This window comes from Halyomorpha halys, unplaced genomic scaffold, assembly GCF_000696795.3.
Source record: "Halyomorpha halys isolate HHAL.00 unplaced genomic scaffold, Hhal_1.1 Scaffold493.1, whole genome shotgun sequence".
Lineage (NCBI taxonomy): Eukaryota > Metazoa > Arthropoda > Insecta > Hemiptera > Pentatomidae > Halyomorpha > Halyomorpha halys.
The window spans coordinates 1,038,091-1,060,802 of record NW_027111379.1 but is presented as its reverse complement, the minus strand read 5'-3'; the positions used below and the strand labels follow the sequence as shown (position 1 = coordinate 1,060,802).

Here is a 22,712-nt window from a genome sequence, read left to right as displayed (position 1 = left end):
AAATATATAAAGACAAGACCACTAGTTATTCGTTAGTTCAATAATTTTTGAATTGTGATTAATTTAAGACCAAATATTTCAAATATAGATCTTAAAAAATATAACGTCCCTACCCCCAAAATACCTATTATTCCAAATTATTATTAATTTTATCTGTGATTTTAAAATCACCTTAGAAAACGTTAGGTCCCATTTGTCGCCAAAGTTTTTTAAATTGCTAACTGTATTCTATACCATTTCCTATATAATATTGAATTTAATATTTGTTATTTGTTTGCATTTTCTATTGGAAATCATCAAATCATTTAACGTAGTAGTTTTAGAAAACAAATTGTTGAGCAAAGTAGCAATAAAATCTTTAAAAAATTTTTTGTGAAAAACAAAAGTTTAAACCTCCAAAGCGCTCTTCTCCAATGCCATCCCAATTCATAAACCAATTTTCTACCATATAATTCAATTTCGAGGGGCTGTATAGGTAACAAAAAGCTTAAAAAGCTCCTATGTATTGGATAAAATTTTGTTCATTGGATCCAATAAATCCCACTGGAGGTGTTCAAATGTAGCAGGATTTTTAGGTTACGAAGTGGATATAATACGCTCCTCCACACACCAAGGAAAATTAGACAATTACTATAATCTTGTATGATACAATTTTTAAATCTGGACCTGTGAAATGGTTCTAATAGAGTATTTATCGAAATAAGTTAAAAAACAGGGCAGACATAAGGAGGGAAACACTTGTTTTATTAATATTCAGGTGAGGAATAAGAAAACAAATGATGCAGATCATCCATCTACAAAATAAATAAATATGCATTTTTATAAACAAAACTTCAAAATACGTTAAAAATTGTTTTTGGTTTAATTTAAGTTATTTTATCTTGAATATCTTTCCTTGCTTCACAGCTCTTTTTTTCCGATCCTCTAAAACAGAAAATAAAACATGAATTAGTAAATAGCATAAAGTATGTGTTACATAAATCAAGTTAAAAACAATCTTTTTCTACCGTTGTTACTTGAAGGTTTACAGTTAAAAGCTTAGCTGAGGTTTGATGTGTCCATTCCGTGAGAATTCTACTAAAATATTTGTGGATGAGGTGCCTCTGCGTAATGTTCATAGCTCTGATCTAACAATCCCTAGAAATAAGCGACGTCGGCGGAATGGCTGTAACTATTTCATCCAATCGGCGCTACGCCTCGATGTCTAGTGCTGCACCTACCTCCACCAAGTGTTTCTGTCTTGTGCTGCGGACATCCAGTTCCTTACTCCTAACATGGACTGGGCACTACTAGCCACAACGCCACTCTATCGAACCAGAACTTTCCTTCTTTTTCTTTTCTGTGAACTACCTAGTCATTATTTTGTTTAGGAAGTCATTCTGAGCCATTCCAACAACCTCAAACCTCATCAATTGGTTTTCATCTCTTGTTGGTGGTTGGACCACGTTCCGGGTTCCTTGAATAAATCTTTGAGCTCCTAATTTGTTCGATGTCTTCATACGTGATCAAACTTCACAGCTCCAAAGAATTTTTGTAAAATATTCTCCTCAAAGACCATCAAAACCTGCTCACCAGCTTTGGAGACAATCCAAGGTTTAAAGGTATATATGAGAACTGATCGAATTGCTTAGTATATACGATTTTTTGTGTCCTTGGACAAAGCAGGGCTACTCAAATAGGGACCAAGGCCGTTTATAACAGGTGTTGTACGTATACTGTACGTGTACGTATGATACTTATCGCTTGATTTCGGAATATTTAACATTCTCTTAGGTCAGTGGTGTAGCATGGGTGTTAGCAGCCCGGGGCAGAGGCAAATTTTTCCGCCCTCTTATTTCGGTATTTCGATTTAAAATACAAAAATATTCAGGAATTCTAAAGAACTTGGCAAGAATATTCATATATATCGTGTATTGTACAGGTTACATATACAAAAGTTATGGAATGAAATAGTTCAAAATTTATAAAAGATTACTATATAGTGAAATTTTGCAGCCTCTCTCACCCCCTCCCCCCCACTACGTTACGCCACTGCCTCAGGTTATGATATAGTTAAACTTAAGGCCTTCGAAGGTAAATTCTCTAATAGTGATTTTCTCAACGAGGCTGAGGATTTCTTCTGCGACCATGTGTTGGGTCTTTGGTGAATTCACTTCAAGCGTAATCTTTCCACTAATTTTAAAAATTCATCAGAAATAGTCTGGACGGAGCGTCCAGCAATACCGATGTCAGCAGCGCAGGTAAGAAGTAGTACGGTTCGACTGAATAATATTCCACTCCTTTTTAATTATTTCTCGCCCTGCCCAACCTACTAGGCAATAGGGGTGTTCACAGGAGGGAGAAGCAAGGCATGCCTGTGTTACTTCACATGACTGCAAACAAAACTAGAGTTGTTTTTTTTTATTTAGATGTACACACTACCTATTCTTCTTTTTGGCTCTACCACGGTCTTCTTCTATTCTGTCTACTGGACTTTCTGGTGTAGCTCCTATGAGGGTTAAGCCAACCACTGTTCCTTCCACCCATACACAACTACCCTTGTACTGTGGATAGTTCTCCTTGGTTAATAACTGAGAGGGATCTCTCTCCATCAGGTTATAGATCCCTGTCTTCCTTTACAGTTCGAGTTTCATTGCCTCAAACATAGATACGATGTGCTCGAGATTCTCTGACACCCTTTAAGTAGTGTGTAGATCAATGTTCTAAACCCTGTAGTCTGGAAGGACCCATGTGGTTTCCAGACGCCAGCCAACAGTCTGGGGAGTACCTTGAAGTGCTTCCTTAGATTAGTCCATTTTATGGTTGACAACCACTGCCTGTTACAGGTAGTTAAAAGGTATTCCCCTTAAGGGGAACCTGGTTAAGATGCATCATGAAACACTGTACTATATTCCCACATGAACTATTGCCAACTTACTATTCTGCCTGCAGAAGAGATTTTGACTCCATGCAAGAGATACATAGCTCAAGATACCCTTCAAGTTTCCTGGTAGTTTTCATTTGCCTTTACTTTATTTTCCTCCCACAAATAATCAGAAATTTACTAAAGCATAAGGAGTTCACCGAATGACTAAATTTCTTTCCTACCACAGTGCCTCTCTGTGAGTTTTAATGACACTTCAAGAAGGCAAGAAAGAAAAGCACTTCTATTAATTAGAAAGCTTAAACAAAAATCTTTAGGAAGATTATTCAACTGGAGTCCCTGGTCTCAGTGTACAACTGTATGCCATTGTTATCATCTCCTTTTAATGACAATATGCTTTTTTATTTATGCTAATGCTAAGCACCACTCATAATATTGAAGTTATGCACTTATCTGTTTGAAACCAAAACTAATTAAAAATAAAAAACACATTATCAATAAAATAAATAAATATTATATTAATTTTTAAAAACATTCATTATCGTCATTATTGATATTAATGTGCAATATAAGTGTTAACAAAATTTATGAAACATATAGGGAATTTAATTAAATTTATGAATAATATAGGGAAAATTTAACAAAATTGTATGTCCTGAAAATTCAGAATATCCATTGGCAAATTTATTAAAATGAGTGGATTTTTGTTTTTCTAACCATGAAATCAATTGTTCAATTTGTAATGGTTGCTGGTGCACCATCACACTATTAAAAAAATCTGTACCACATCCTATGGAGGGTTTTTGGTTTAGTAGCTGGTGTATTGCTTCTTTAATAAAAATTATATGAGGTGATATGGACATCATCCAATTTCCATACTTAATCCTAATCAGGTAACCACTTAATAAAGCCTGGATTATCCCAGAACTTCCAGCTCTGAAGTCAATCCACAGCTGACATAATAATAATAATAAAATAACTTGTCTCCTACAACCAGAACCTAACCTGGGATTGAGAGTAAGTAATGTAATGACTTACCCATCATATATGTACTTATTTAATATATACATCAATAAACAAACAAAATTAAAACTCACACTAAATATGTAAGAATGGTATTTAGAATATTTATTTTCAGCCTGAGAAGTCGTTAAATCATTCTCTCAAACCAAATATGGAAGCAAATATAAATTTTCATGAAATTCAGCAATTCATGGCATTATAAGATTCTTTTTATGAGTTTATAATGTATAAATTTTTAATAACTCAAAAATTCAGAAAATGAAACTTTTTCATTGTTCACTTTTTTTCTACCATTCTATTCATAATTCATTTAACTATAGAAAAATTGTCTGGGTCGGTCATAAAAAAAGTTATATAAAATAAAAAACAAGATTATTAGTATTGGCTTATTAATAAATTGTAATCTGTACCTTTTTTTCGAACTGACCAAGACCGTTTTTCGAAATTAAATGGATAATATATAAAACATGTTAAAAAGGAAAAAGTTTAATTTTCTGATTTATTGAAATTTATTATTTTTTGAAAATTAATACTTTATAAACTTATAAAAAATTCTTTTAAAGTCATGAAATTACTGAATTGACCGCCATCCAGATCATCTTCCTCTAAGATGATCACATCTCCGCAAACTATAAACTTATACAGAGACATATTGAATCCAATTTAAAATCAATTAGCCAAACTCACATAGACAATCAGCATAGCAAAAATATTTACGAAATGATATAAAAAATAAAAATAAATAAATTTATATGATTTTTGGATAGCGGTAAGAATAAAGAGAAGTATTTTGTGATAAGTGTGCTGTCTTTATCAGGACTAGAGATTTAAACAGATTTTATCAACCAGTTGAAATCTCCCTTAATAATGCAGTCTAAAGAAGAACTACAATGTGGTCTGAAAACCAAATATTGAAATAAATAAGTAAGAAGTATTAAGGGTTTTTTCCCTTAAAAATAAATAAATAATTTAATTTTTCGAAGCAATAAAAATATAAAAGAAAGATATTAATTATCAATGACAATAGATAACGTAAAAGGTATACAAATTAAATTAAAGAAATTTTTATTGGAAGTATATCCATCTGTTTTATACCCATTAAATTACACGAATTTAGTATGTTCTTTACAAATAATATTTTTATACAGGATGAAATCTTAGTTCATAAATGAAAAGTAAAAATTGGTTATTGGAGAAGTTTGCCGGGGGGTGCGGTCAGCAAAGAACAACATAAATAAACAAAACCATATTTATTTATTTTATGCCGACGTTTCGACCTGAGTTTCAGGTCTTCATCAGGGGTTATGGTGTAGAAGGTAGAGCTGCAACTAACAAAAGTTAGTTATGGTGAAGAATAATTATACATCATTATAGGAATATTGAAAATGGTAAATCAAATAAATTAAACAAAAAGTAATCATTAAAAATATATATATTAATATGAGCCTAATGTATTAATAGAATAACATCCAGTCCAAGCCATCGGTTCATGTTTTCATAAATTTCAGTTCAGGGTACCTATTTGTAATATAACTTATTTATAACACAAATAACTACTAATTATCTCAATCTTTACATATTATTCTAAACTATAAAATTAATATTTTTGTATTGAATGTTTATAAATTGAAGGTATCAGGGCAAGATAATGACAAATATGCTGAAAATGGTCCAGTTTTGAAATAGTTTCTACAATTCATATTTAATGTTTTATATGGTTCAAATTCCATAACATCATAGGTAAAAATTTTGGAATTGTTTACATTAGATAAACAAACATAACACATATGTTTATATGGTAACTAAGAAGTATTTTACACTAAATTCTAAGAGTTTCGAAAATTGTGTTTTGGAGAAAGCCACTCAATAATTTTTTTTTTTTTAATATGCTTAAATTTAAAAATAATTTTATATTAAGTAAAAAATATATATATAATATTTGAAGTTAATGCCCTTAAATTATGACATGCAGTTTTCACAATTCATAATTCTTTTGCTAATCAAATAGTTATTCCTCAAACAAAGCAATAAGATTTACATTGCCCAAAATAAACTAACACAATAGGTAATACACTAATACAAAATAGAAAATGTGGTGACATTATAGGTACATTATGCATTTCATTCAAATACTAGGACATATTTTGAATTTGAGATGAAACACACCAATCCCATAAAATTTCTTTTCTGGACACTCCCTAGCCTGTTGAATAGCCCAGTAGTACATTTATATATATTTGCAGTATTTCAGAATCTCTTTTCATAAATTATTATCTTTGTTTTTTTCCTTTTTAATATTCTCTTGAGTGTGATGAAAAATTATTGAATTGTTACTACCAAGCCTCAATGAAAATTCTTTGGGGCTAGGAAGAAACCAGTATTGCAGTGAAGAGCCAATGTTTAATTTTTTTTCATTCAATAGTAGGACTTCGAAGTTTTGACAAATGAAATTCTCAAAAAGTAGTTTCAGACAATACTCTCAGTGAGAATAGTAAAGAAGTAATTATAAAACATCTTCCACTAACATTACTAAACTTATTTCTTGATATCAAAGAGCAGTTGATGTAATGGGTCTCAGCTACCAGTTTGGTACTTTCCTTTGCATTTATTTTCCTCAAAGCTATGGAAGTATTTTTACTAATCAGGTCAATTAACCTATATATTTTTTTTGTTTACACCTTCTTGGTCCTTTCATAGGACATAAGGGAGGTTTTTCTACAGGTAACCAACCTATTCTAACCAGAGTGGGAGGATCAAGTTTTCATTCTATGAATTTAATGGCCGCCACTAAATAAAAGTCAACCCACCCATCCCAGAATCAAACAGGTGCTGCTGCAGTTATGATGTCACTAAGGAAACACCTTAACTCCCTCGGCTACAAATGACCTCTGCTTACCTATATCAAATAATATAATACTAAATACTTATTAAAATTAATATAGTAATGAGGTGTTGTGATTTGTTTAATCATTCTCTTATACAAAAATTTTCTTCAAAATCGATATTAAAAAATATAATATTTAGTGTATACCTGTTTCAGAAAGTAGTCTAGGATAATTACTTACTAAGTAAGACTTGAAGCACTATCCTATTTGAACCATTCAGCAAATTAAGTATTGTTCGTTGATTTCTTAAATTGTACTTTTTTAGAAATATGTCTAAGCAAGAGCAAGATGGACAATGGACATCATAAGACCCCAGTTAAATAACTATGGGAAGCTTTCAAAATAAGTAAACAGGTGTCAAGTTTGTTAGCAACTCAAAAGCACTACATTAAGGAAATTCAATAGAAATTGATTGATAGAAGTTGGTTAGCCAATCCCAGGTCTTAAAAGGATTCCTATGTACCAATTCAAGTTTATTATATAATAACAATAAATCTTTAATATTTTCCATTGGACTCTAATAACGTTGATGATCTTGACATTATTGCAGATATAAAGTAATTTTATAGGTAATATTCCTAAAGCTTACATCCAATGCAAGAAGCCAAGGATTAATAGTTGACAAAAGTAAGACTAAGAATATGGCCAGAATGAGCCAGCAAGCAAAGCTTGGAAAGAGACTAAGTTATCATTTCAAGAAGTGAAGGAGTTTACATATCTTGCAATCCAGGGGACTCTTAACAATGATATCAATGCTAGATACATATGTATATGGATCATTGCTGCAAATATATATATTTTTTTGCACTAAATCCTGATATGAGAAGCAACCCTTTCATCAAAGCTGTTCTTCTACAAGCTATTGATACCTCTTGTCCTTACATATAGGTCTGAAGTTTCGTTAAAAACTAGGACCACTATGAATTCCCTGTTAATTTTAAAGGCAGATTTCCTACTACTTCTAGGGAGAGTACAAGTCAGAAATGAGTGATAAAGGTGATTTAATCAAGAACTCTACGACCTGATAAATGAACCCGATGTGGTTAGTGACATCTGCTTTGGAGAGCAGACTGGTCATGTGGCCAAGATGAGTGACTCAGATATCTGCTGAAGAATATTCTGACAGAGGTGAATCGTGGAACAAGACAACAAGAATGACCAAGGGTAAGATGGTAGAATAGTTTGCCCCACAATGTAAGATGCCTGCTCTGAACTCATAACTGGAAAGTAGCTGCACAGGGCTGTGAAGAAATATGTCCAATTAAAAATGTAATAAAAACTTTTTTTTCTTCAAATATGCCGCTATTAAAGTAAAGCACCAATTTTTTAAAATAAATAAATCAAATTTGTATTAAAAGGAGATGTTCATTAGGTTATAGGTTCATTAGTTATATAACTATAATTATATGTTATATTATATAAATTATATAATTATATGTTCATTAGGTTATATAAGTACACAGTTTTTTTACGAACCATTAAGAGTTGGTAAGAGGAAATTTCAAATTAAAAACTGTACAAGTCTTCAAATGCAATATTGACAAAAAATAAATAAAATAATAATAACAATAAAACCCATCAATTAGGACCTCGTAATGCTACTAAGTTTTTGATATTACCCTATTAACTATCTCCACGGTATTGTGGTCAGTTTTTTATTATAAAAAAAAAATCAAAAATAAAAACTTAGTTATTTAAATTGAAGTAATCTTTACAAAATAAAAAAAAGTTTGTATTAAATTACAACTTTAAACAAAACAGGAGAATAAAACATATAATTGGAAAAATTAATTAAAACAATGAATAAATGAAAACATCTTTTTCCAACTTGCAACTAGATGAGATCAACCAATGGTCACAGTTCTGGAGATCAGCCAGGCAGATCTAGAAAATATTATTTCCAGAATGATCATTCATCTCTAGCGAGGTAGCTGAGTGGGTGAGACACCTGGGCTTGGATTAAGTTAGGCTACAATGAAAAAAAAAATCCTTTGAGACCATTCTGGAATATAACCAGCCTTAATGAAATGGTACCTGACCTTTCACAGGATAGACAGTATATAAGTATATAACCTGGCAGTTATATACTATATTAAGTCACTATTGGCCATAAAACAACACTTCATTATCAGGTTTTAAACCCATGATTATTTGAGGGTTGGGATGTTACACATTAAAGAATGTGTTTGTACCTGGTACTAATTACATATTTTGAGTGGAATAAACAATCTTTACTAAAAAAAAAAAAAAACTACAAGAGATAAACATAAAAATAAAAATAAATAAACATAAGGAATTAGTTTCAAGAGTGATTTAAAAAAATCCTGGTAAATGGGAGTTTAGTCATGTAAAACTGAAAATATATTTCATAAGTTTGATATTTTGGGAAACCTACAGCTAGTTTCAAAACACGATGTTAGGTGCTTTAGGAACTGCCATCCTCACAGATATACACAACAATCCATGAAAGATCTAGCAGTACTGGATAAGGGATAATGGTTATGAACATGTACATAAAGTATATATATATAAACTATTTTTTTTCTCTTGCATAGCAACCCTACGCAGGAGGAGTTTATTTAAAAATTGTATATACTCAGAACCTCCAACTATATGTATATAATGTGCATTTAGCATTGGAATGTGTTATTAGTACTATACAAAAAATATTAAAGATATAATATGTGATGTAGATGAAGATCTGGCAGTACTCGATAAGGGATGATGGTTGTATTAACATTACAGTTAAACTCCAAATGAAAAAAATATTCCTCAAGAGGAGGAAGCGTTATGCAGGGGCACCTAAAACTAAATAAACCATTTTTTTAATATTTACATGAAAACGGGCCACTTAAGGGGTAGGAATGTGGGTGGTCGCTTGTTTCACCTGGATCCCGCCTTAATCTTAGTCATCTAAGGCTGATACAATGAAAAATAAATCATTATCACCTGTTGAATTTCAAAAAAAGATGCTAGAAGTTGAGATTTGAATCAAATGAAAGTGCAATCTGTTGCTATCTTTAAAGCTCAGTGATTGTACAACTTAATAGGGGACATTGCCAAGTTGAACCCAAAAGAAACTATTGAGCAATAGGTAGTTTGGTACTGTATACTACTTTACATCAATAAAAGACTGGATGACCTCCTCCAGGCTTTGTCTTGAGTAAATAGTTTGTAGACCAAATGAAAAACTAATGTATATCTTTAGTATTGACCAAGTATATATAACAATGTGGAAATTAAGATTTCACTAGCAGGGACTAGAGGAATTTTTAGGATTTACAACGAAGATGAAAGAGCACACACCAATTGTATGAAAAAGTGTAAGTGTTCAAGAAATCAAATAGTTTACTAATGAACTACAAAAAATAAAAAAGTATCCTAACAACAAAAGTATTCTAATTTTGAGGAATTACAAAATGTCTTTAAAAAGTTTTTAAACATATATAACTTACATGGTATATTAACCAAAATTAATCAAACTACTTTCTGGTAGTAGGCTGATAATTAGAAAATGAATTAGTAACTAAAGACTCTATGAGACTCTTAACAATAAAGATTCTCATTAATAAACAATATTGTTAAAAATCACTCAATTGTGAATTATACTTTTTTTTTCTACTGTTAATAATTCATAATTTATAACAACCTTATTATTTTACTTAATATTTAGTTATCAACTAAAAATTTAGACTTATAGGAATTTACAATAGATTTTTGGAATTAAAAAAAAAATTATGTAAGTCACTATAAAATTAATATTTTAAAATATTAGTTAACAATATATTTTTAACTTAAGTATATGTATAGGATATTTAGTTCCAAAATATAACTAAATATTAGATAAAATGATATGATTTGTATAAATGATAAAAAAAAAAAATAACTAAGTAAAATTTGATTTAAATTGATTAAAACAGTAGTTTTTCTAAAATAAGAACTAGTAACTACAGACTTATAGATGTGATTAAATTTATAAAACTATTTAATTACTAATATTTAAATCATTAATATCATAGCATATAAACTAATAGGCACTCCAAATATACATTTCTTTTTAATTTAACGAAGTCTTTTTCTTTTCTTCCTGAAAAATTATTAATTTGTGAGTAGTTGAATTAAAGGCGATTAATGCTCTGATTATATTTTACCTAAATTAAAGTAACAATAAATTAACAGACGCTACTTTCACCCCTCTCCTCATTTTTTTGTTACGTAATAGATTCTGAGGGTGGATCGATCTCTGAAAGCAACCCCCAAACTGATTGAGAAGGCTACAGAGCTTGACCCCTCTGTCAACAAATCACAGGTCCCAGCGATTTAACTTTTAAAGAACTCACTAAAAAAACAAAAAAAAAAAACATACGCCGCTGAACTCCGAATACATAGAGGGTTAACGGAACATTAATAGAGGTTAAAATAATTTCTGATCAAGAAACATGTTAAATTTACTAAATTGGAAGTTATTTAAAACTGAATAATGATAGACCAGTGAATGGAAATAGATTGCTACTTATGACAAATTGGAGGTTTTACATTACTATTAATACAAATAAAAACTTAACATTAGGTATTAGAGGAATAAAACTATTAATAAAGTAAATGTACAACAAATAAAACGAAGTAATTCATTACTATATAAGAAATTAAGTTTTCTACTAATAACGCAGATCCAACAACCAGCCAGCACTAGCGTCGAAATGGAGTAATTACGCTTCGGCAATGTTCGTCCTCACTCTGACGTCACGGGTTCGGCTCCGAGTCCCGCTGAGCCAATAGCAGCAGTCCCTGAGATCACGTGGGCCGTTTTAACCAATAGGGTGCCTCAGAGCTCATTTATAGTCGGATATTTTCTGACAAGCGTAGAAAAACTTTCATCAACAGCCGCCATATTGGTTTCAGGCAGTCAGAGAAAATAAGATTTTATTCTCAATAATACCGTTATTTCACCCCATGTACTTTTATTTGTTTAGTGGTTTTTATTGTTTAAGGTGTATTGCGATAGGGAGAAACGTGAAATTCTGTGTATTTGTGCCTCAAAGTGATATTAGTGCATGATTTACATCTGGATCATTGTGTAGTTCCAAGAAAGATGGAGAGAGGGACGGTGGTGTAAGCTCATCCAGCTTGCTTGGGGGCTTCATTATGCCCAGTGGTGAATTTTGAATCATTAATATGTGCCTTGAGAGATGTTTAAACATCGAACTTGTGGCACAATTCGATTTAAAACCACTTTATGTAGACGAAATACATATAAAACCATGTGTAGTGGTTTCGAATTGTTATAAATACGGATCAGTGTAGTATAGTAGGCACGGCATTGTAAACAGGGGAGATATGGCCGAACATCTTGTCGATGGTCCGCCAAACAAGCGGCAGAAATTAACAGATCCTTTTCAAGGCCCCTCGGACTCTTCGGGTAAGTATTTTTAAGCAAAAATTAATAAAGTACCACATACTTTTTGATAGCACAGTGTTTAAAAGCCATGATAAAAATTGCAGTACTGCTTATAACATGTCAATTCCATAGCCTCCTTTTTGTGTTTATCTTTGTTTATGGTAGAATGAAAGAGTGATTTGACATTTCATTTTTAATTTTAATTTCTCATTTAAGTTTAATTTATATTTCATGTTTGAAATTAAGTTAGTTTTACTCTTTGTTTTTATGTCAAAGTATAGTTAGGTACTTGGAATCACACAATTTTTTACTGTTATCACATCTTAGTTTTTAAAAATCTATTCACTAGTTCTATACATTATACTTCTGTATTATTATAATGTATCGAAAATTAAAATTACATAGTAAATAGATATCAAAGCCCCAATAACACTTGTGTTATTATATCATTAGTTTTCTTATTTCAATTAAACGTCCTTACACTTTTCACACTATTACTTCCTTTGATTAAAGATTTATTTTGAAAATATTTTACTTTGATACTAAATTGTTGTGGTAAGATAATACTGAATCACAAAATTTTAATATTAGTTTCTATCTTTGAATAGTGTTATGTTATCAATTTATTTATTAATTAATAATTCTAAATTTATTTTACCTAGTGTTTCGAAGTGTCACATCATTTCTTTTGATGCCTGAAGATATGTTTACATTTTGAATGATCAACAAGCTCTTCTTTATTGATATGTTTAATTCGATTTAATTTAGAAGTGTTTCTTATTTCTTTTAAATGGGTCTTTATAATGAACTTTTAGATTTAGTTTAATTTTGCGATTCTCATTCTTGACACTTAAATTTTTCGTGTAATTTTTTGAGTATATAAATAACTTCGTATTGTTCATAAATTGTAGTAGTTTTTTAATGTTAAGCATGGCTAACTGCATGGGCATTGGTAGGTTGCATGTTTTTACATATTTATAACAAAATATTCACTTTTGATTTAGTTTCTATAATGATTATCAGTTAGGAAAATATACCCGATTTGCTTATTTCCATAAAATTGAATTATTTTTCTTTATTTCAATTATATTAATTGGATTCCAAATATGAATATTAAACAAAATTGTAAAGCTATAAGCAGTCCTTCGTTTTCACGTGTTAGATTGTCAATACTACTAGTTTTTATACAAGCTCAATATTGCTACTAAGAATTATCGTTGGGCTTGGATATGATTGTCATATGAAGAGATGATCACACGTTAAGGTTTTTATGTCGTGATGCAGGCGTTATGGCGCCTGGGAACTTGATGAGGCACGCATACGGAAACTATGGCATGCAAGGCGGAATGACAACTCAACAACAGCAGCAGTGGAACCCTACGAAGAGAAGTAATTGGCAAAATTAAAAACAAATATTTTAGAAGCGAAACGCATAGTACCTGTTGGTATACTTTATATGGCTTGAGTAAATCCTAAGGGTTATTAAATTGTTTTTAAAAGTTTTATTTTTGTTCATTACTCAAGTTTATCAGTTATTAAAGATTTTTCATTATTATAACTCAAGCGGCTTTAAGTATTGTCACAGCCTATGCTTTTCTGCTTTCCTATGAATTATATTATATATTTATGCTTTAAAGCATTATTTGAATTGGAGAAATGGTTTCTTTCTTTATTCATATTTTGGATATTCGGGAAACTTTAACTAAAAGTTAGTGCTTTAGTAAATTATTTTAATATCTACTCTTTGAATCTTAGCAATTTCAAAATCTTGATTACTAAATGCCTTTAGTTATAACTAAATAATAGTAATTTCTTCTAACCAATTTCTAACAAAGTAACCTGGTTAAGAGGCATTATATTGCAATTTCATATTGGTATCGGTTAATCCATTTTTAAATAAAACAAACTTTTTTATTTTTCAAACGATTGAAATATTCTTTTCATATGTAGTTATTAGGTTGTATATGTCATAAATTGTTGTTATATTTGTGTAATTATGTGCTTATCGATGTTATAGGTCGCTTGTATTATTGTTTTCAAGCACTATTGATTACTGTGTACACAAATTTCTTAATGTTCTTGCCTTTCTATGTTTATATTGTAGGTTATTTTTGGATATATACATATATATCTGTATAGACATCACTCATGTCCTTGTAAAGCTCTTTGCTAATTTTAAATGAAATGTATTTTCAAGTACTGTTTTATTATAGTTCGCATGTTTTTTATCAAGCATGTTAGAGTATAATTGCTCTTCAGGTGTTTATAGCAAAAGATTTTATAGAGATCGTTATTTTTCAATTTTATTATTTATTTCATTTTTTTTTTTTTTTTCAATTTCGTATTTCCTTCAATTTTTGAACTAATTACACAAATATAACAAGTTATTTTACTTGCAGTTTTCTATGACATTTTAATTTCAAAGATAATATATAATATAAATCATGATTTTTAGTTAATAGTTATTACTTTTAATTGTAATATGAATTTTGTTTTTCATGATTTTGGTGTAAAGCAAGTGTGATTTAGTGTATTTTTCTTTTCATGCAGCCGATATATTCAGTAGTACGGACATGTTTGATTTGGAAAATGATTTACCTGATGAATTGAATTCATGGGGTACAACATCAGACGCTCCTCCTAGTAGTAAACCTCCAGCCACGGGTCCTGGGCCAGGTCAAATACAAAATGGAGCAATTGAAACACAGGACCAACGGATGCAGCATCATCTTCTTTCTCAGGTAATATAACTTTTGATATTTTTGTTGTCAATGAAGTAATGTGTTTTGTTTAATGGTGTTAATATGCTTTATTTAAAATTTTGTCCCAATGCCATTTTCAGTGGAGTGTTCAACAAATAACTTCTAATATCAGTTATAGTATTGTTAGTTTAAAACCAGTTTATGTTTATGCAACCCATACGGAAAAAGTTCTGTACTCCTGCCCAAGCATTCTTTTTGAGTTTCCAACTACTAGGTTTGGATTTCTTTAATGGTCAGTGTTATGCATGGAGACGTAATTACTTTAATAGTGAACAAGGATTAGTTACATGAGTGTAAACTGACTTTATGGACTAATCGTTTAGTTGTTAAAAGAAACATTAGTTTCTGGTTATTTAGTAACTGATTCAGTTCTATTCAATTTGTATTATCTATCTACTTTGATTAAAATTTTATTTTATTTTTTTTTGTGATAGTAGACCTGTGACTTTTATGACATGATATGGAATGACTCCTTATATTCTTACCAAATTATGATGTAAGAAATTATTAATTGAAATTAATATAGAAATAAATCTTAATATCAATGATGTAAATCATATAAATCTTAAGTACAGAACATACACATAAAAGCTAACCAAACAACATGATGCAGTAACAAGTCAGTTTGTGCTTGTAACCTGTTCAAATTCCTCCCAGTCTTGACAATTTTAATTTTTCCCCAGATATATTGGGCATAGCTTGTTTTTATTGAGTCTCGTTACTATTTTTACCAAATATATGAGTGTTATATTTGATTATGTGATATTTATTAATAAATATGTTCTAGGCAATATTTGAAATAAGATTCCTAATGACTGTAGATTGTTTCAGAATGCTAATTTTACGAGTACTAATCATCATCTTGTAATAATAGTATGTTAAAATTAACTATTGCGTTCATAGTGATTATAAATGTACACAATAAACAAGTATGGTGTACAAATAAAAACCATCTTTCTAATAATTATTATTGATATATCCATCAATTTCATCAGATTTATTTTTTGTTGAAAATTAGATTGTTATATTTTTCTCTGTTTTGATTTCTGAAATATTATTATCTTTTAAGATTCTATAAAAGAACTGTAATAATATCACCTCTTGTTTTTCTGGGGCAACATAAATTAAACAATCTTCGATTTATGCTGCAACATGATAATATAGGAAATACCTGATGATGGGGTGATAACCCCAAAACATTGTTTATTAATTATTATATAAAGAAATTTAAATAAGGAAAAGTAATTCCACTATATCTAATATAGAAAATATTTTTTTTAAAGTACTCAGAAACAGTGATACAAACAGGGCCTTGGATGAGGGTTGTCTGTCTAAAAAATTATAATGAGATATTCAAAGTAAAATTTAATTATATATCGAAAAATTTCTTTGAAAAATCAAGTTACTGGTTATTTTCAATAAATTATCATTTTTTATGTTGTTATATACTAAGAATTAAATTTTTATTTTATACTATCCAGCGAATTTTCTGATATGCATTAGAATGACAAAATCATACTAAGAGTAAAATTATTTTAAAATTAAAATTACTGACAAAAAATGTAAAATTAACTTTAATTGTGCAATCTTTTAATTAAACATTCACCTATTTATGTATATGCCCGGTATTCAGTTATTTATAATTTAATTATAGATTATAGAAACATTTCATATTTATTATTTTCATAACCCTGCTACAGTAGAACATGGATAATCCAAGAATAATATTAGATCAGGTATAGGTTGAGTTGGTTAATAGGTCATATTAACCAAAGATGAAAAAATTACATGTTAATGTGAAACTTCTTTACTAATGTTCTACAACTCAAGAAGAAAAAATTATAGAGAAATAAATTGATTTTGTAACACAAGAGAATTTATGCTTGAGATAAAACAGAAGAAGTGGTGGGGCACACTCAGTGTGTTTTGCATTTAAATTAAAATATCTCAAAAACTAAAAATCGAAGCTGCATACTGTAAGTGAAGGAAATGTTCATTAAATCTTCTCAATATAATATTCATTATTGTATCTTGACACTACACCAAGATAAACAGGTCAAAAGTGGAAAAAATAGTGCCAGAAATGAAATGGCACCTAATTTTTGAACGTTCAGATAAAAATATTTTGAGATCTCAAAATCGGAGCCACATACTATAAGCGGAGAAAATGTTCAATATTTCGTCTTCTTTGTAATGAGCTATAATTCAATATTGAACACATACATTATATCTTGATACTACACCAAGATAGAGAAGCGAAACATGGATAGTGCCAGAAATGAAATTATACCAAGTTTATGAACATTTAAATTATAATATTTTGAAAAATAACATATTGTTAATAAACATCATATTATAAATATCATTATATAAATTTATACTAATAAATAACATTTTAATACATTATTTCATTTCCAGAAGTTTGACCTCTGTCGCCCAGTCCCTAGACTACCAATTTTATTTAATATTACATTATTGTATTTTTTGTCACTTCTTTTTAAATAGTTATTTATAATTAAATGTATACTTTCTATATAAATAATTTATGTAGGAACAGAGGTATATAAATACTTCTTCTTCTTCTGACACAAAAGACCATGGAGGTGTGGTGTACTACGGAAATACATTGTGTATTTCTTGATGAGATTTTCATAGGATTCGTTACTCCCATGCCTATTTTTGTGAGTACCACCCATTGGCTAACAAACCTCACAAATGCCTGAGGGAGGCTGTGAGCGAATATTGTGTAATTATATGGTTGAGAAAATCCTGAGTAGAGGGCCGGGTTTGAACTTACATCCTTCGGGTTGGTAGACACGCGCGTTACCACACTGCTACTGTCGCCCCCCATAATACATATATTTACAATATGTAAAGATTCATTTTCTTCAGTAGTTTATTTACGTATTTATTATTTTTGAAAACCTATGTACGCAAAATTTAGAAAGTTACTTTAAAATTACAATTAATTTTTGAACAATTCAGTTATTTTATTTTCTCTGTAATCCTGATTTGGGGACACTTTATGATTTATCTCGCCGTCTATCACCAGCTATTGATTTATTTATATTTGAACGCAATCTCCAAAAATTCCTTTGTGAAAGCATGACTACTTTTCAAATTTTGTGATGGTTACTTCTGTTAATATCATTTTTAATGATCAGATATTAGAGGGGCTCAGTTGAATTAACATTTTGGAAGAAAGTTTGGTGTTCCAGTAATTGGAGCATTTTGTTTTTGACAAAAGAAAACAAATTAACAAAAATAATAACATAGGTAAAATAAACATCATCACTGTTATATGTGAGTGTGTGTGTGCATCAAAGTCTGTATCTCATATCAATTTTAGCAATGTAGAGCGAAAAAACAGATTGTTTGGAAAAAGGTTGGGAACAGAATTGTGGTTGTGGTATCCTCTATTGGTTTTTCAAGCAATTTTAGTAGTTATAATTCAATTTGGCCCAAGGTGGATTGAAATTAAAAAAAAAAGTTAGATTTACATACTGTTATGACTGAATTTTGTTAAATCATACCTTACAGAAAAGTCTGAAACTTTTAATGTATACCCTTTTGTTCTATTTTATTGCTCCCATTTCTCGATTAACTAAGACTAATTGTGCATTTATTTTTAATTGAATAATTTAATTCCTGAAATTAATTATTTCTTTTTTGTATTTAGTTACATTACACACAATATAATAATACTATATATGTATAATTTGATATATTAATATATTCATTTAGTTTCCCATTCTACATTTCAGTTTGTGACTTATGAGTGAACATTAACAAAGTTACAAATGTCTATTGATTATTTATTTATTGCAAACCTACCCAATCCTATTTAATTAATTTTAATATTTACATATTATGAAAATAAACCTTATTTTGAAGTCTCTATAAGCTGGAATCGTACCCTGTCTAGTTGTTGAAAAATGTAATATAAGTTCTCTGAAATACCACTAACTGCCATCAAGGTCAAACTACTCAAAATCCCATAACCCCTTAAGATCAAAAATTACAGAAGTAATTGTCCGTACTGCTGAGTAAGGATACATTCCCTAGGTCCTTCATATACAATAGCTTGTCCATTGGTACCTCCTTTGTTAATACTGCACGCTATCTGTCTTAGTAGGTTGGAAAAAGTTCCTCCTTGAATTATAAAAACTGAATCTTCTTTCGTATATTTTTTATGTAAGATAGATACTATGTGAACACTTTTGTTTTTGTAGTAGGTTAGGATTTAAGTTTTCATTGATGTTTGAAAATTGCGATGGTTCATCATGCCTTATTCATTCAACATTTGAAGAAGAAATTAATGATATTTATTGATTCAGAATTTATAGAAAATGATGTTGAACATCAATATATTTTCAACTAGACAGAAAATAATTCTCCTGATCATTAGGTTACATTCATATTTCAGTTTTTTAGACTCTACTTACCGATCACTTATGTTATTTTGCTGCCAAAGAACTTGGCGTGTCTAGATGCAAGAATATTAGTGGATATTATTTGTTGATTTCAGGGCAGCTATTGTCCCGAGCAAACTCAAATTGGCCTCGCATGAATAACGTTTACCAAATAAGCTAACTTGTCCAGTAAAATGCACTGTGGCAAGTACATTCTGCCAAGTAAAGTGTTGTAGAGTATCAGAGCCATTTCACCCACCATTCACTTGTTTTACAAATTTTATAAGAAATATAACAACCTTGAAGTAGAAGAAATTATCATATTGATGAATGTTACCAATGATTTTATAAAATTCAAAAGATGAATCTAAGCATTCATTTGGCTAATGATTTGTGAGATTGGCCATCACTTTGTGTAGTGATTAAGAAAATTGGAAAACAAATTTCTCTATGAATTAAGTGAGGAATTAAAAAACAAAATTATAAGTGAAATATAATAATGGCCTCAGCCACTATAGTGTTTGATTTTTACATTTACTGCTTTCTTCGACTTATGGAATCTTTCTTATTTGAAAAATAAAATGGCGCCCAAAACGATTTGGAATAATAGCTTTTCAAATTCTAAGAGTATTAATTATTAGTTAAATAAAAGAACAAAGTGGAATAATAATTTCATTGAAATGAAGAATGTTTTGATTAATTCAGGTTTGATTATTGGATAAATGACTAAGGATTTGACTTAGTCACAGACTGTGTTTACTCTAGAACACGGTTTACTCTCTGAATAAAATTAATGAACCCCAGTATAAAATGGTCCATTCTGAGCTAAAACTAAAAACATAAATAATTGTATTTATTCTTAGATGGTTCTGTTCCAGAATTAAGTTAGATTTGGTCAAATTCTAAACATGACGAATTATTAATCTCCTGCTACTCAGAAGCCAGTTATAAATATTTCTTTTTATCTAGAGACACAATTGTGTTGCATGACCCAATTGTGTACAAATATATTAAATTAGTATAACTTGTTTGAGACTGATTGTATTATTGAAATAATACAAATTTTATCCATTTAAGTCTCAACACTCTTTATTAATACTTCAAAAATCCCACATAACTAATTAGTCAAATTAACCTATGTATGTCACTGTTTCAATTGCTAATTGACCAAATCAATTATTTTCATTTCATCAATTCAAATTGTTAACAATTTTCTTATTTACATAATAACACTATTCATTATCGCAAAACTTACCTTCATCAGGTTATATATTGTATATATATATATATATATATATATTAATAAACTAATAAAGAAATTTAATTGATCTTAATTAATGCAGCAGATTATAATTTTAAGCCATTAATTTTCTGTTGAAATATTTACATGTAAATTGAAGCAGCTTTGGTTTCTTAATGTGGTACAATCTCTATTAGATTTAGTATAGATTAATCAGCTAAACTTTTCATCAGTTTATAATTGAATTATTAAATATAACCATTTCTAAAAAAATAAAATAAAAAATCCTCAAATCACAATTCTATATCAATCTATATGTCATAAATATAAAAAAATTATATAAATTCAATTGTTAAATAATTTTTTAAGTTTCAACCTATAGTTGAACTTTATACATTGAATTAAATGAATAATAAAATAAATGTTCACTAAAACGTTTTTTAACAGATTTTATTTTGCCTAAGCTTATGTTAGGATGGAGAAGTATGAAAAACATAGAGGTTTATATTTCTCAGATTAAATACTTATAATTTTTAAATTAAATAAAAGAGGAGTTTCATTCATTAAAAGATTTAACGAATATTAAATAACTTATTGTTCGTTTGATGTTACCTATTCATTTGTAATTCTATTGAGATTAAGTATGACTTTTTTTTATATGCTAATCATTTAATCTAGCTTAGCTTAACAAAATAATCTAACTGAAATTAGTGATAAAATTCCACATGATAAGCAAGTAAAAATAATATGTGAAATTAATGAGAAGCAAAATGTGAAAGAGCATTAATTTTGAAATTTTAATCATGAAAATTTATAAGCTACAACATCTCAATGGTAGTTTAATTTAGGTTTAAAAAAGCCCACTAATATGTTTGCAATTTCAATTTACATGAGTCTCCATCAGGCTTTGAAAAAAATATTTAGGAAACTTTACTAATATGGTGCTTAGTAATTGATATTTTACTAAACATGTATATTTTTATTTGAAGAGTTATTAATCGTTATTACTAATAAGTTGTATTTTAAATTATAGTGTAACCTGCATAACTGGTATTTCAAGGGACCTAGGATTTTTTTAATCACTTAAAGAGTCTTTTCGTTTACCCAGTTTTCCAAATAGGCATGTTATAAATGACAGTGATAAGATTGGCATTGAAATTGTTATGGTGTGGGGAGGGGAAAATCATGTAATAAAGCTGGAAGGTCTTCAATCTACTGATTATGTATGCTACTGTCCATGGTATTGTTTTCTTGACTTATATTTTTGAAAACTATATCGACCCTTGTCTTAAAGACCTCTAACCATCCATTACTAGAAATTACCTCAAGAATTATCGATATGGAGCCTACTCTCAAATTTTTGAGCTTTCTGTTTAACCATTAGACAGCTTATTGGAATGTTTTTATTCCTTACCTATTTTATTTATGTTGAGAGACATTTTTCTATTTTATACTCTGTTGTGTTTGTTTTAGTTTTCGTCTTCTTTCAATACACTCAGGACAAATTTTCTCCTTATTTTATATAATTATGTAAAGTGTTAACTTTAGTACATCAAACTCATTACACAGTTTTTCACACAACATTCCACTATTATATTCCAGCAATAGCTTAAATTTGTCAGTGGCTGTTGATGAATTTCACTTTTGTTTTGACATTTTGTCCATTTTGAGATAGTATTCAAAAACGAAGTATGTCGGAAAAAATTCAAATGTATATTTGATCTAATTTAATGAAAAAAATAGAGGTGGTACATTGTATTAATTTTAAACAATTGATGACCATATGTTTTTTCTACCTGTTTTATCCATTAAGTTTATGCATTTTTTCATCACTCTATATTACTTTTTATGTCTTTATAATTTAAAAACTAGTTTTTTTAACCCTCATCTTTTCAACAATTTCAACTCACAACTATATATTTGTTAAGTTGGAAAACTGGATATTTTAGAAGTCAATCTTGTTCCCCAATGTAACTATAGATGAAATTTAACTTTTAAATTTACAATAGGGATATCCTTTGATTAATTTATTGAATTCAGAGGGTCTGTAAGAGGAAATGACTGCTACGAGAAGTCTCATCATGTATATATATGTGTGTGTGTGTGTGTGTGTGTGTGTGTGTGTGTGT

General features: G+C 29.4%; 1 protein-coding gene and 1 long non-coding RNA gene across 9 annotated transcripts in view; one reads left to right on the top strand and one right to left on the bottom strand.

Annotated features, from left to right (window-relative positions):
• Positions 1-723: 723 nt before the first annotated feature.
• On the bottom strand, positions 724-1,688 carry LOC106683539 (uncharacterized). Its single transcript, XR_001343563.2, has 2 exons — positions 1,008-1,688; positions 724-924 (listed from the first exon to the last, which is right to left on the bottom strand). It is a non-coding gene; the product is annotated as an uncharacterized lncRNA (long non-coding RNA).
• Positions 1,689-11,661: 9,973 nt separating this feature from the next.
• The window catches only part of nej (nejire), a 64,147-nt gene continuing 53,096 nt past the window's right edge, over positions 11,662-22,712 (top strand). For 5 of the 8 annotated variants that reach the window (XM_067049386.1, XM_024359104.2, XM_067049387.1 and 2 more), the window contains exons 1-3: positions 11,663-12,190; positions 13,454-13,558; positions 14,720-14,910. In XM_067049386.1, coding sequence (XP_066905487.1) covers positions 12,109-12,190; positions 13,454-13,558; positions 14,720-14,910 — 378 coding nt within the window. In that variant the 5' untranslated portion in view covers positions 11,663-12,108. Of the gene's footprint in view, positions 12,191-13,453; positions 13,559-14,719; positions 14,911-22,712 lie in introns of all 8 variants that reach the window. The other 3 variants (XM_067049385.1, XM_067049388.1, XM_067049389.1) reach the window with 3 other exon arrangements.